General features: G+C 40.9%; 1 protein-coding gene across 1 annotated transcript in view; it reads right to left on the bottom strand.

The window, feature by feature from the left end:
* Positions 1 to 14,077, bottom strand: part of LOC124602586 (ubiquitin carboxyl-terminal hydrolase 34) — a 499,996-nt gene that overhangs the window by 307,428 nt on the left and 178,491 nt on the right. The window contains exon 20 of the mRNA XM_047136330.1: positions 13,553 to 13,856. Within this exon, the coding sequence (XP_046992286.1) occupies positions 13,553 to 13,856 (304 nt within the window). The remainder of the gene's footprint in view (positions 1 to 13,552; positions 13,857 to 14,077) is intronic.

Here is a 14,077-nt window from a genome sequence, read left to right as displayed (position 1 = left end):
CAGATCCAGAGTACCTACAATTAAACAAGAAAGAAATAACAGAAAAAATTGAGAAAATTGACTGTAACGACTAGCTACAACTGCCAGAAAAAGTTAAAGAACAGATGCAACTGGGGCACCAACAAGAAAAAGGAAACATAGGTGGTGGAACATGACATATGACAGAGTTATAGAAGACAGAATACAAGCCTGGAAAAAATTTAAGTCACAGAACAGCCAAGAAATGGGAAGAATTCAACAGGATACAGAAGACCACTTTGAAAATAATCCGTAGAGAAAAGAGGTTATGAAAACAACAGACTGAAAGAGATATAAGCAGACTTCAATAAAAATAACACAAGAGTTTTTTAGATAATATTCAGAGAAAATATGACACTTCAAAAGACAAGATGGAACACTGGAGACAAACCTGAAAAAGAACTGTAAAATATTAGTGCAATACTTTGACACACTACTAAACTGTGATAAACCAATAAAGATCCTACAGTTCGAGAAGCCAGAACCCAAACTCAGTTCCAAACCACTCACACATGAGATCATGAAAATAATAAAATCACTGAAAAATAACAGACCACCTGAAGAAGACTGACTGATTGCAGAAATCTGGAAATTAGACCACAAATGCATCACACCCAAAACACAGAGAATCATCAAAAACATCTGGAAAGCAGAAAAGGTACCAGAAGACGGAGTCAGCGATAATACACACCCTCCATAAGAAAGGGGACAAAACTGATCCTAATAACTACAGAGGAATTTTGCTACTGCCTGTGACGTACAAAATTCTATCAAAAGTCTTGTTAAATCAGCTAGAGCCTCAAATAGATATGCAGAGAGGAAAATACCAAGGAAGGTTTGGAAAGGGAAGACCATGCAGTGAACATATCTGGTGCCTGAGAACAGTATTGACAACAAGGAAGTCCAGGAACACCACAGTAACATTTGTCGACTTCAAGAAGACCTACGACTCCATAGATAGAGAAACACACTTCAACACACTGGAAGAAATGAATGTGGACAACAAAACCAGAAAGCTAATCCACAAAACATTAAGAAATGCAACATCCAAAGTGAAGTTTATGGGAGAGATCTCAGAACCATTTGAAATCAAGACAGGAGTGAGGCAGGGAGATGTGCTGTCACCCATTCTATTTAATTTGGTTTTGGAGAAAATAATCAGGACATGGGATGAAGCAGTCAATGGGGTAAAGATGGGGAGACACAAGGATAGAACTGTCAACATAAAATTTCTGGCCTTTGCTGATGACATAACCATCATAACAAATAACTGAAAAGAAGCCAAGGAAGCTCTAGAGACACTACATGAAACCTCAGCCAAAACAGAACTACAAATCTCTTTATATCTAAAAACAAAGATGATGTGACTTACCAAACGAAAGCGCTGGCAGGTCGATAGACACACAAACAAACACACAAAATTCAAGCTTTCGCAATAAACTGTTGCCTCATCAGGAAAGAGGGAAGGAGAGGGAAAGACGAAAGGATGTGGATTTTAAGGGAGAGGGTAAGGAGTCATTCCAATCCCGGGAGCGGAAAGACTTACCTTAGGGGGAAAAAAGGACGGGTATACACTCGCGCACACACACACATATCCATCCACACATATACAGACACAAGCAGACATATTTAAAGACAAAGAGTTTGGGCAGAGATGTCAGTCGAGGCGGAAGTGCAGAGGCAAAGATGTTGTTGAATGACAGGTGAGGTATGAGTGGCGGCAACTTGAAATTAGCGGAGATTGAGGCCTGGTGGGTAATGGGAAGAGAGGATATATTGAAGAGTAAGTTCCCATCTCTGGAGTTCGGATAGGTTGGTGTTGGTGGGAAGTATCCAGATAACCCGGACGGTGTAACACTGTGCCAAGATGTGCTGGCCGTGCACCAAGGCATGTTTAGCCAAAGGGTGATCCTCATTACTAACAAACACTGTCTGCCTGTGTCCATTCATGCGAATGGACAGTTTGTTGCTGGTCATTCCCACATAGAATGCATCACAGTGTAGGCAGTTCATCCCTATGAGATCCCCAAACCACCTTCCCTACCCTCTGGCTCCTATCCTTGTAACCGCCCCCGGTTTAAAACCTGTCCCATGCACCCTCCCACCACCACCTACTCCAGTCCTGTAACCCGGAAGGTGTACACGATCAAAGGCAGAGCCACGTGTGAAAGCACCCACGTGATTTACCAACTGACCTGCCTACACTGCGATGAATTCCATGTGGGAATGACCAGCAACAAACTTTCCATTCGCATGAATGGACACAGGCAGACAGTGTTTGTTGGTAATGAGGATCACCCTGTGGCTAAACATGCCTTGGTGCACGGCCAGCACATCTTGGCATAGTGTTACACCATCCGGGTTATCTGGATACTTCCCACCAACACCAACCTATCCGAACTCCGGAGATGGGAACTTACTCTTTAATATATCCTCTCTTCCCATTACCCACCAGGCCTCAATCTCTGCTAATTTCAAGTTGCCGCCACTCGTACCTCACCTGTCATTCAACAACATCTTTGCCTATGCACTTCCGCCTCGACTGACATCTCTGCCCAAACTCTTTGTCTTTTGTTGCGAAAGCTTGAATTTTGTGTGTATGTTTGTGTTTGTTTGTGTGTCTATCGACCTGCCAGCGCTTTTGTTCGGTAAGTCACCTCATCTTTGTTTTTATATATAATTTTTCCCACGTGGAATGTTTCCTTCCATTATATATATATATATATATATATATATATATATATATATATATATATATATATATATAATGAAACTTACCAAACAAAAGCGCTGGCAGGTCGATAGACACACAAACAAACACAAACATACACACAAAATTCTAGCTTTCGCAACCAATGGTTGCCTCGTCAGGAAAGAGGGAAGGAGAAGGAAAGACAAAAGGATATGGGTTTTAAGGGAGAGGGTAAGGAGTCATTCCAATCCCGGGAGCGGAAAGACTTACCTTAGGGGGAAAAAAGGACAGGTATACACTCGCACACACCACATATCCATCCACACATACACAGACACAAGCAGACATTTTTTTCCTTCTCCTTCCCTCTTTCCTGACGAGGCAACCATTGGTTGCGAAAGCTAGAATTTTGTGTGTATGTTTGTGTTTGTTTGTGTGTCTATCGACCTGCCAGCGCTTTTGTTTGGTAAGTTTCAACATCTTTCTTTTTAGATATATTTTTCCCACGTGGAATGTTTCTCTCTATTATATATATATATATATATATATATATATATATATATATGAGGGAAACATTCCACGTGGGAAAAATTATATATAAAAACAAAGATGTGGTGACTTACCGAACGAAAGCGCTGGCAGGTCGATAGACACAGTTTGGGTGTCTATCGACCTGCCAGCGCTTTCGTTCGGTAAGTCACCACATCTTTGTTTATATATATATATATATATATATATATATATATATATATATATATATATATATATATATAAAATGCAAAATATGGACACAAAATCCACTGGGAACAAAGTACGGACATATAACACAAGTAGATAGCTTCAAATACCTGGACTGAACAGGACTTAACATGATATTCAATGAAGAAAGGATAACAAAACAACAGAAAGCATACAAATGTACTTTGCACCATTACAACTAAGGAAGTATTTCCATCAATGCCAAGTTACCACACTACAGTACAGTAGTCCTACCAGAGGCCTTGTACGCCTCAAAGACAACAGTAATCAAAAGAAGAATGAAAATTAAGGAGATGGAAAAACATGAGAGGAAAATACTGAGAGAGATCTACATGCCAGTTCAGAAAGAGATCTGGATAAAGACTGACAAAAGAACTGTACTAACAGACAGAGACAATTACAAATATCAGGAAAAGAAGGGCAAAGTTCTACATATAGATACATAGGATGAACGAAAATAGATTGACCAATACAATTTTTAACATAGTGACAACCAATAAAAAGAAAACCAGCTGGGTAAAGGAAACCATGGAAGACTTCAAGAAACTGGACATCTCCACAGAAGACATGACAGACAGGGAAAACTATAGAGAAAAAAATAAAAAAAAAAACAGAAATTTCAGCTAACACCCAAAGAGAAGAAAACTGGAAAGAAGTGGAAAGAGAGGAAGAAGAAACACAGTGAATTCAAGAGACGTTTTTGGGAAGAAAAAAAGAGAGAGAGAGAGAGAGAGAGAGAGAGAGAGAGACAGAAAAAATGCCATGAAAATTGATTGTATTTTAGAGCTCTCTGTAAAGGGGAATTAATGGTGTTAGTAATAATAAATAATAAAAATAATAATAATAATTAACTGAATGAAAATAATGATCACAGACATTTTGTTAAGGTTTTAAAAAAATAAAGTGCTCCTGATGGGATTCTAACCTATAACCTTCGCCATACCATCTAACTACTTTAAATGTCAGGCTACAGCACTATTAAAAGTGTTTTACTCTTCTGGTCGATTATTCGCAAACCAGGATCCACTAGGGTGAATGACAGCACAGTATCACATTCTGGACCTTAACCTACTCCAACAGGCAGATGGTTTCAAAAAGTTGACTCCACCACCACAAAACTAGCATTGTTAGATAAAGTATAATACACTCAGGTAGTGAACTAAAAGAATGAAAAATCCAGGATGGAATAGTGACAGTATTATGAAAAGGACAGACTGCTACACACCATATAGCAGAGATGTTGAGTTGCAGAGAGGCACAACAAAAAGACAATCAAACAAGTAAGCTTTCTGCCAAAAGGCCTTAGCTGGAATTGGACAACACACACACACACACACACACACACACACACACACACACACATACTCATGACTACAGTATATGGCTGTCACGACCACACTGCTCGCAGGAGTAAAATAAACTGAACAAAATACAGTAAACATTGGTGACATTCTCTTCAGGTTCCTGCTGTTCAACTCAATTTTTGGAACAGTGTCCATGAAGAGGCAACTGAAATTAACTAGGTGGATAATTTAATTAATAGAGACAATGGGTTTCCTCTTAGCAGGACATGGAATCCTGTACTATCCCACAACAAAACAAAATTTTCTTCAGTGCAGCCAGTCCGACTGTTAGAAAATGATTTACCCTGAGTGTAATATATCATTGCTGCTGGTGTTCTACTAAGGACGGCGCCACTTGTCTAGTCTTTAAGGGTAGCAACTGTGATGGACAGTGCATGCACCGTGTACGGTATGGAGGTCTATACAGAACATCGATTTGCAGCCTGACATCAGTTCTCAGCAGGACTCATCAGCAGAAGCAGCATTCTCTGAAGATGGCAAACAGTTGGATCGCTGAAATATTGAATCAAGTTGATTTTAGGATCCCCCATCAACATATCGAGGGCACTAGAGACAGGATATTAACTCAGCTGGCCAAGGTGTGTGAAGACAATCAACTCTATGCTACTCATTCTAAAATTTTCAGGATATTTAGAGCTTGTACACAGTCTCTGTCAACTACTCTCCATGATATTTCGACTTCACCTGACAATCATCCTCAGGCGAGACACTGCAGACTAACGAACACATCCTTTATTCCGCAATATATAACACACTGTGAGTATTCTGCACATGCATCAAAATCGTGATGAAAGACGGACCACACTTCCTGGCGGCAGAACTTTCACTGGGAGAATTGCGGAACCCAGTTGTCTTCTGTGTTGACACTCACTGTGACTGTCAGTGCATTATGCTGTCTTTGATTTGAGCAAATGGTGAAGATGATTGGATTCCGTGCATTATCCAATTGGTAGCTGCTGTCATGGTTCATCAGTTTTCCAGGACGCGTATTTCCACAGATTTTTTTAAAAATGGAGTCCCAGTTAGATCCTGCTGTGGCCACAATTATTGCTCAGTTGCATAAGGAGATTGTAGTGTTTATGTTTGGTATAGTGTCTTTCCACAGTGTGTTGTCTGGCCTATACAAGCCATACCATACTAACAAGACATTTTGTAAATTCCAGCCTTCTAGAATAACAAATTGTGATTCACTGGTCGCAGCAAGTCAGCAGTATTAAATGGTAGGTGGGAAACCATTTTCACCTCAAAATTACGGAGGATTGTTACTATTTTAAACAAAACATATCCCACAAGTATCACCATCTAAGTAGTTTGGACCATTTAGTAAGCTTCAGTGTAGTGTCTCTTTTTACAAAAGTCCATCTCACAAATTCTCTGGCACTAATTGATAATATGGTTCAGGTGGACATCACTGCTTTGTTTCGGCACTCTTTTCGATCATCGTATTTTATGTTCAAGCATGGATATACTGAATAGACTGATGGTGTCACGAAGGGTAGCCCTCTCTCTCCTGTGGTTGCCAACCATTCTAGGGGCGGACTTTGAGAAAAGAGCCCTTGAATCAGCAGCCCTTAGATCAACTGCGTTTTGGAGATATGGTGGGTGATACTACCATAATCTGGCCTCCCGGAGAAGATAAATTAATGGAGATTTTACATCAACTTAACTCCATTAACAAGAACATCTTGATCATTATGAAATTAGAGGACGACATTTTTCTGCCGTTCCTGGATATTTTCATTGCATAGACGAATGACGGCTCTCTGGGGTAGTCAGTTTATCGTGAGCCCACACATACCGACTTGCACGAGGGACATTCAGTAATCAGAGAGACAAACTGATAAATGGTGTCTACGTGGACAAGAATAAAAAATTCCCGGATTTTTCCCGGATTTCCCAGTTAAAAACACAATTTCTCCCGGATTAAATTACGTATAAAGCGGATGAAAATACATCCATGTTAAATAACAGTATACTTTCCCTCGGAGCTGTAAAACCTATCAGTCTTGTGAAGCGTAAAGGTCTTATACCGGCGGAGGACGTCCCAGCACTTTAGGAAACGAAATCCAGGAAAAACAATGCGTTTGGAAAGTTGTTTGATGTGAGACAATATACACAGAGTTTATTTTCGTATTGCAAAAGTATATACACAAATAACACAAATTACAGCATGGCAGCTTCCGAAACTCTAAAATAGAGATTGCGTTGAGCGATGCACTTTTGTCAGCCAGTAATAGCTCATGTCACGTAATCTCGCTAGCGAATGACGGCAGTTATTCAGAGCACGAGGCCTACGAGAAAGACAGGCCGCGGCGTGTACGTTACGAAGGTAGGCCGAGCTCGCTCAACTCGGCTAAGTGCGTTTCTGCACCGGTTAACTCGTAAGTAGATGTGTATGTACGAACGAGAATTGCATCGTCTATTGGCATCCACTGTTATTAGTCCTACAATGATAGGAAGTCCGTAGGCCTACTAACAGGCTCTAATTTGGCAATTAAAATCGTGCCAAAATGATTATCAGTTGCGTAGAAAAGTCGAAGTGTTCTGGCATGAAGAGACTTGTGACATTGGTCAGTAACACATTATGCACATTTTTTTGAAGGTCAACTACACTTTTTGCCATCGATTGCATAATTTTTTATCTATGAAAGAACAACATTAAATATGAAAACTAACTTAAAGCTCGGTCTTTTTTTTAGCATGTGTTACACGTTAAGTCATATCAAATACAAATGTGCCGGTAAAATTTTAAATAGTGGCATAAATGACTTATCTTCTGGGCCCGACATTTTTCAAATGGCTGATTCTCAAAGTGTTATGTTTTGAATGAGAGTTATAATGCCCTGTGATTTAAGAAATTCACTGCACATTCTCACACGTAACATAAATCATCTTGCGTGGAAATTTACTTTGAAAGTAACGCATCTTAAGCCACTATTCGTAATATTTCTGGGTGATCTGTTAGAAATGTAAACAATTGTGACGTCATGCACATCGAATGCATGTTACGGACGTATTGCATAATCTTCGACCTAAAGCCTTTGACATTTTTCGGTGTCGGCAAACTGGTCTGTGCACTGTGTAAATTACCCATTTTCTATGCAACTAAACTTTTAGTTTGGTGTTATTCTCTGATTTATGTTTCATTGCTACAGTATTATTCAGCAGTAGTGGACTAAAGTTCTTTGTCAGCGTATCAGATCTTACACATCAATCCTACAAAACTTTAACTGAAATCTAAAACAATGAAAAATCCCGGAATTCTAAAAAATTCCCGGGTTTTTCCCGGATCTCCCGGGCCATATACACCCTGTGATACAGAAGTGAAACAGTTTGTAAGAGGAGTTTTGTAATTTCATGACTTAGGTTGGCATCACTTGGATGACCTGATAATCTCAATATTACATATAACAACGGCGTGTCCACATGAAGTTTCCACATCAGTTAAACATCAATCAGTGATCCGTTTTATGCTTTTGAAAGGTGAAAAACCAGCTAAAATCATTTCTTGAATAATGTTACAGTATGGTGAAAATTGTATGAAATGCATAAATTTTTAGAAGAGGGCAGAACAGTTCGAAAACAGCTGAACCTCAGTGACTGACACTCAACATCATGATTGGCCAGTAGAAGTTCAACTCCTTCACTTGGAACCCACAATTATGACATATTACATTTGGACACACAGCAGAAACAGTTGCAGTACGTGATGGCACAGTTCATAATGTAACCACTAACATTCTCAAGTATAGTAAAACAAGTACAAAGTAAATGCAACACAAAGAAACAAAAATCAAAGTGTTTACAGATCCGAAAAGATTTAAGATTTAAATATGCACAATATTGTTAAGGCTTTCCTGGCCACTTGTTGACGAACTATCTGTTGGCTTCTGTCTCTGGTCCTTTGGCCAACATCTGTTTGCTGATTTTTTTGATGTTTTACCATCAACAGTGGCTGTCATTCTCAAAGCTTCAACCTCCATTGCTCATGATGGACTGGAGTCTAGCTCATAGGTGCACATTATACGTACCTGGCGCAACAACGTCCAAGGGCTTTGCCACGGATATTTCTGGTGCAGTTCTCCTCTTGCTACCAGCAACAGCCATTCGCTGCACAAGGGGTATCCAGGAACCATTCACCCTGAGGCTTTTTTCTTCCTTGTTGAAGCTATTCTCATGTCTGTGTATTTCTACAGCTTCGCTGAACAAGCACGAGTGATAGCTCTTCTCTACAGCAAGAACTTTCATGTCAACCAATTTTAGTATTTGGTCTGTCTCACACAACACATGTTCCGCCATAATCAATTTTTCCACCTGCCCCAACCGACAATGCCAAATATGTTTGGTGATCCTGATCATCCAGCCACTCCAACACAAACTTTTCTTCACGTACATGGTGTTAGGCACATTCTCGACACTGCAAGTGGGCCCGTTTTCTCCTTTGCCAGTTTATAAATACACACATCAAAAAAAGTTTTGCATCACCCCGGTTCCCAGAACTCCTGATGACAGATGTTGACTGTGGATATTGTATCACAGACACAGTCCCTTTGACTGTTCAGAGATGCCACTAAACCCGCCCAAAGATGTAAACAATCATGCATGAGCAGCAGCTATTAGACGGAGGGGGTCCGACAGCCAATCAGTTCCAGTCATTCCACCAGGAAGGAGGTACACGGCTCATTTTGACTGTAGTTCAACCATGCCCAGATGGTCGATACCACGGCTCAATCACTTCCGCATTGTTACTTTGTGCCAGGAAGGGCTCTCAACGAGGTAAGTGTCCAGGCGTCTCGTAGTGAACCAAAGCGATGTTGTTCGGACATGGAGGAGATACAGAGAGACAGGAACTGTTGATGACATGCCTTGCTCAGGCCACCCAAGGGCTACTGCTGCAGTGGATGGCCGCTACCTAAGGATTATGGCTCAGAGGAATCCTGACAGCAATGCCACGATGTTGAATAACGCTTTTCGTGCAGCCACAGGACATCGAGTTACGGCTCACTGTGCGCAATAGGCTGCATGATGCGTAACTTCACTCCCGACGTCCATGGTGAGGTCCATCTCTGCAACCTTGACACCATGCAGTACAGTACAGATGGGTCCAACAACATACTGAATGGACTGTTCAGGATTGGCATCATGTTCTCTTCACCAATGAGTGCCGCATATGCCTTCAACCAGACAATCGTTGGAGACGTGTTTGAAGGCAATCCGATCAGGCTGAACGCCTTAGACACACTGCCTAACGAGTGCAGCAAGGTAGAGGTTCCCTGCTGTTTTGGGGTGGTATTACGTGGGGCCGACATACACCACTGGTGGTCATGGAAAGTGCCGTAACAGCTGTAGGATACGGGAATGCCATCCTCCGACCAATAGTGCAACCATATCAGCAGAATATTGGTGAGGCTTTCGTCCTCATCGATGACAATTCACGCCCCCATTGTGCGCATCTTGTGAATGACTTCCTTCAGGATAACAACATCGCTCAACTAGAGTGACCAGCATTTTCTCAAGACATGAACCCTACTGAACATGCCTAGGATAGATTGAAAAGGGCTGTTAAGGGAGGACGTGACGCCCCCCCCCCCCCCCCCCCCCAACCACTCTGAGGGATCTACACCGAATCGCCATTGAGGAGTGGGACAATCTGGACCAACAGTATCAGAGGTACCGGTGTGTACAACAATCTGGACAACCACCTTTGAAAGTCTAGCTGTATGGTAGTAAAACACGCAATGTGTGGTTTTTATGAGCAATAAAAAGGGCGGAAATGATGTTTATGTTGATCTCTATTCCAATTTTCTGTACAGGTTCTGGAACTCTCGGAACTGAGGTGATGCAAAACTTTTTTTTTTATGTGTTTCGTTTTTATGCCTTGTTCGTGCAATATACAGCCGGTTCTATCCATCACTCTCGGAATGTGTGGTAGAAAGGCCATATCCAACATTTCTTTATCTGATGTGTCACTTTGCCAGGTGTTGATTCTCACACTTCTTACGCAGCTATCAGAGTACCCACTGTTCCTCAGAATGCTTTCCAGGTGTTGCATCTCACATCTGCGGTGCTGCGGTTCATGTATTTGTCTTGCTCCCAATACAAGCGTATTAATCATGCCTCTTTTCTGGCTTGGGTGGTGCTTTGACAGTCTGTTTTGGCATCGGTCCATGTGTGTCATTTTTCGACACATGTTCTGCCCTAGGTTTCCAACATCCCTTGTGGCCAGTACATCCAGAAAGGGTAGCTGTGGGTCTTTTTCTAGCATAGAGGAACAGCCTGTCCTTCAAAAAGGAGGGACTTTTGCTGTCATCCCAAGAACTACACCAATAAAATACATCTTTGCTAATAGAAAAATGCCATTTGGACCCTTCCTTGTGAAAGGGCTGAGGAAATACCACTGAAGTGCTGTCCCGAGAAGAACCACTAGCTTGCAACCTAAAGAAAGAAGAGTTACAAGCTATCAAGAGTCTTAACACTGAGAAGATCATACTGATGCTGCCTGCCGATTTTGGGAATGCGATCATCGTAATGAAGACCAAAGATTATGAGTAAAAGATACGGGACCTCTTAGATCCGACAATGTACCAAAAACTAAGCACAGATCAGATGCAGCGGATTACGTGGAATACCAATCGACAAATCAAGGAGTCTTTTCTCTTGGCCGACATACAGGGGAAACTGCAAAACACAGAAATCCTACTACATCAGCTGAATGGATAAGATCAATAACATTAATGTTCCATTAAGATTGATTGTTAGCGCTCATGTCTCACCAATATATAAACTAGCAAAGTACTTGTCCTGTCTGCTCCAGCCAATAGGGGAAAAACTAACAAATACATAAAGGACTCAGGTCATTTCATTGAGAAGCTGAAGAAACTAAAACTTGGACCAAATGAGATCCTGGTCAGCTTTGATGATGTTTCTTTGTTTATGAAAGTGCCACTTACTGACTCTCTGGAATACAACGGTTCCATTTTTCTGCAAAACATCATTATGCTCCTTCATGTATGTCTCACCACAAGCTATTTTATGTAGAATGGTAACTTCTTTGAACAGCTAGAAGGCATCACCATTGGTAGTCCACTTAGTCCAGTTATGATCAAATTCTTAATTGAACATTTCGAAGCACAAGCACTGAACTTGTCACTTTGCAAACCTAAGGTATGGTACAGACATGTTGACAATACCTTGTGTGGAGCCACGGTAAGGAACAGCTCAGTGACTTCCTAAGACACCTGAACAACCTCCACACCAACATAAAATTTACCCTGAAGGTAGAAAAGACCACCAGCTACCCTTTCTACATGTGCTGCTCATGAGAGATGGGGAAGACTTGGAACACAGCATGTACTGAAAACTGATACACATACCAATACCTACACAAACTGTCAAATCACCACCCGTGCTGGCTAAACGTCAGAATAATCGTCAAACAAATGTCAACCGAAGAACCGAGACAGAAGCCAATAGGCACTTTGCCATTTAAACTCGTGATGATATTTGGATCCACCATTTTGAACCTGAGTTCATCAACAACAAGAAAGTCAAAGAGTTTGTGTGAGTGACTCAAACATCAAAAATAAAACTAGTTCATCATTGGGATAAGTGTACTAACATTGCTGGTGATTACCTTCAGAAGCAGTAAATGTCTCATTCTGTAAAAATACAGTTTGTTTCCTACATCTATTTGTCTCTTTAATTTCTGTACGCCCCTTGAATTTATGATCACCAAGTGGCCATCACCCATCATGAATTGTGTGTGTGCCTAAAACACTTTGTACACATAGCTCTCACAGTATCAGATGCCGTATCGTTAACTATAGAGCCCAACCACCTACAGACAGTGTTCAAAGAAAACAGATATTCTACCTGGTAGATTAACAGTTAAAATCAAGACCCAGGAAATGGGTAAAGAGGAGAGCACATCAGCAAAATCTCTAGCCTTTCTTTCCTTTGTTGGGAATATTTCGTTTAAAACAGCAAGAATCCTCCATAATTTTCAGGCGAAAGTGGTTTTCCAGCCAACATCTAAGATCAGCGACTTACTGGGATCAGTGAAGGACAATTTTTTATTGCAGAAGAATGGAATTGACAAAATACCTTGCCAGTTTGGTTTGACATATATAAGTCACAACATGCGTGCACTGAGGAAGAATGCTGCATCGAACATCAATGCTGCACTCTCCTTTTGCAACCAAGTAAGTCTGCTATTGCCGAACATGCACGTTCGCTGTATTACTTAGCTTTGCCATAGGACAACACAAGCTTTGCAACATTTTAAATGAAGTTTATGCACTGATTATCAGCTGAATTTCTCATGTATAGTTGTTTTTACCTTTTAGTCCGTCCTGCATTTAAATGACACTTTATCTACACAGTAAGTGTAACAAGCTGTGTTGCACATCTATACAATCCACACACAAAAACATTAAAAAAGGGCACACAACAAAAGATTATTTTCTCAATAAATCCAAATTTAGAAAAATCAATCTGCATTTCATGGGTATGTTGTGAAATGACACACAACTGTATGGTTATCACAGAATTAATTAAGAATATATGTTCAAAAGGCATTGGATGGCTCCAATACCTATAACAAGGATACCTGGATCCTAGTGGAATCATGATTTCTTGAAAATGCAGAGAGAGAGAGAGAGAGAGAGAGAGAGAGAGAGAGAGAGAGAGAGGAGAGAGAGAGAGTTGCTCTTAACTATACCTGCAAGTCCTTAAAACCCATCTCCTGCAAAGTTTTTTCATCAAGTTCCGTAGTGAGCTCCTGTCCTTGAGTGATAATGCGAATTGGGCCGTCAGCTGCACGTGGATTCCACCAATGAGCCACTTCAGCACGTAGATCAGCTACATAGTCAGTGCTCAATAGCTCAAGAGTAGTTTTGTCTGTCATTCCAGCTGGTTGTACCACCACACGCACTGGCATAGAACCACGGTCACGATCGCCTGCAAGGACATGGCTGCCAACACCATGACCTTCCAGCATCCACCTCCGAAGATGATAAGCATATCTGTGTACAGAAATGTTTAAGAACAAAGATACACAGTGCTGTGAAAATGGGACAGAACAGAAAGCTTCATATGTAATGTGAATAATATATGCATATAAAACTTATATTGCTGGTCTGGGGATTACAAATAAATTTTTTTTCTTCTTGTTTACTCTGTGACAACCACTAGAAACTTTAGTCCAGTTCCCACAATCATAGGAAAACATCTGAATTCCCAAACA

This window comes from Schistocerca americana, chromosome 1 (assembly GCF_021461395.2).
Source record: "Schistocerca americana isolate TAMUIC-IGC-003095 chromosome 1, iqSchAmer2.1, whole genome shotgun sequence".
Lineage (NCBI taxonomy): Eukaryota > Metazoa > Arthropoda > Insecta > Orthoptera > Acrididae > Schistocerca > Schistocerca americana.
This window is presented reverse-complemented; position numbering and strand designations above follow the sequence as displayed.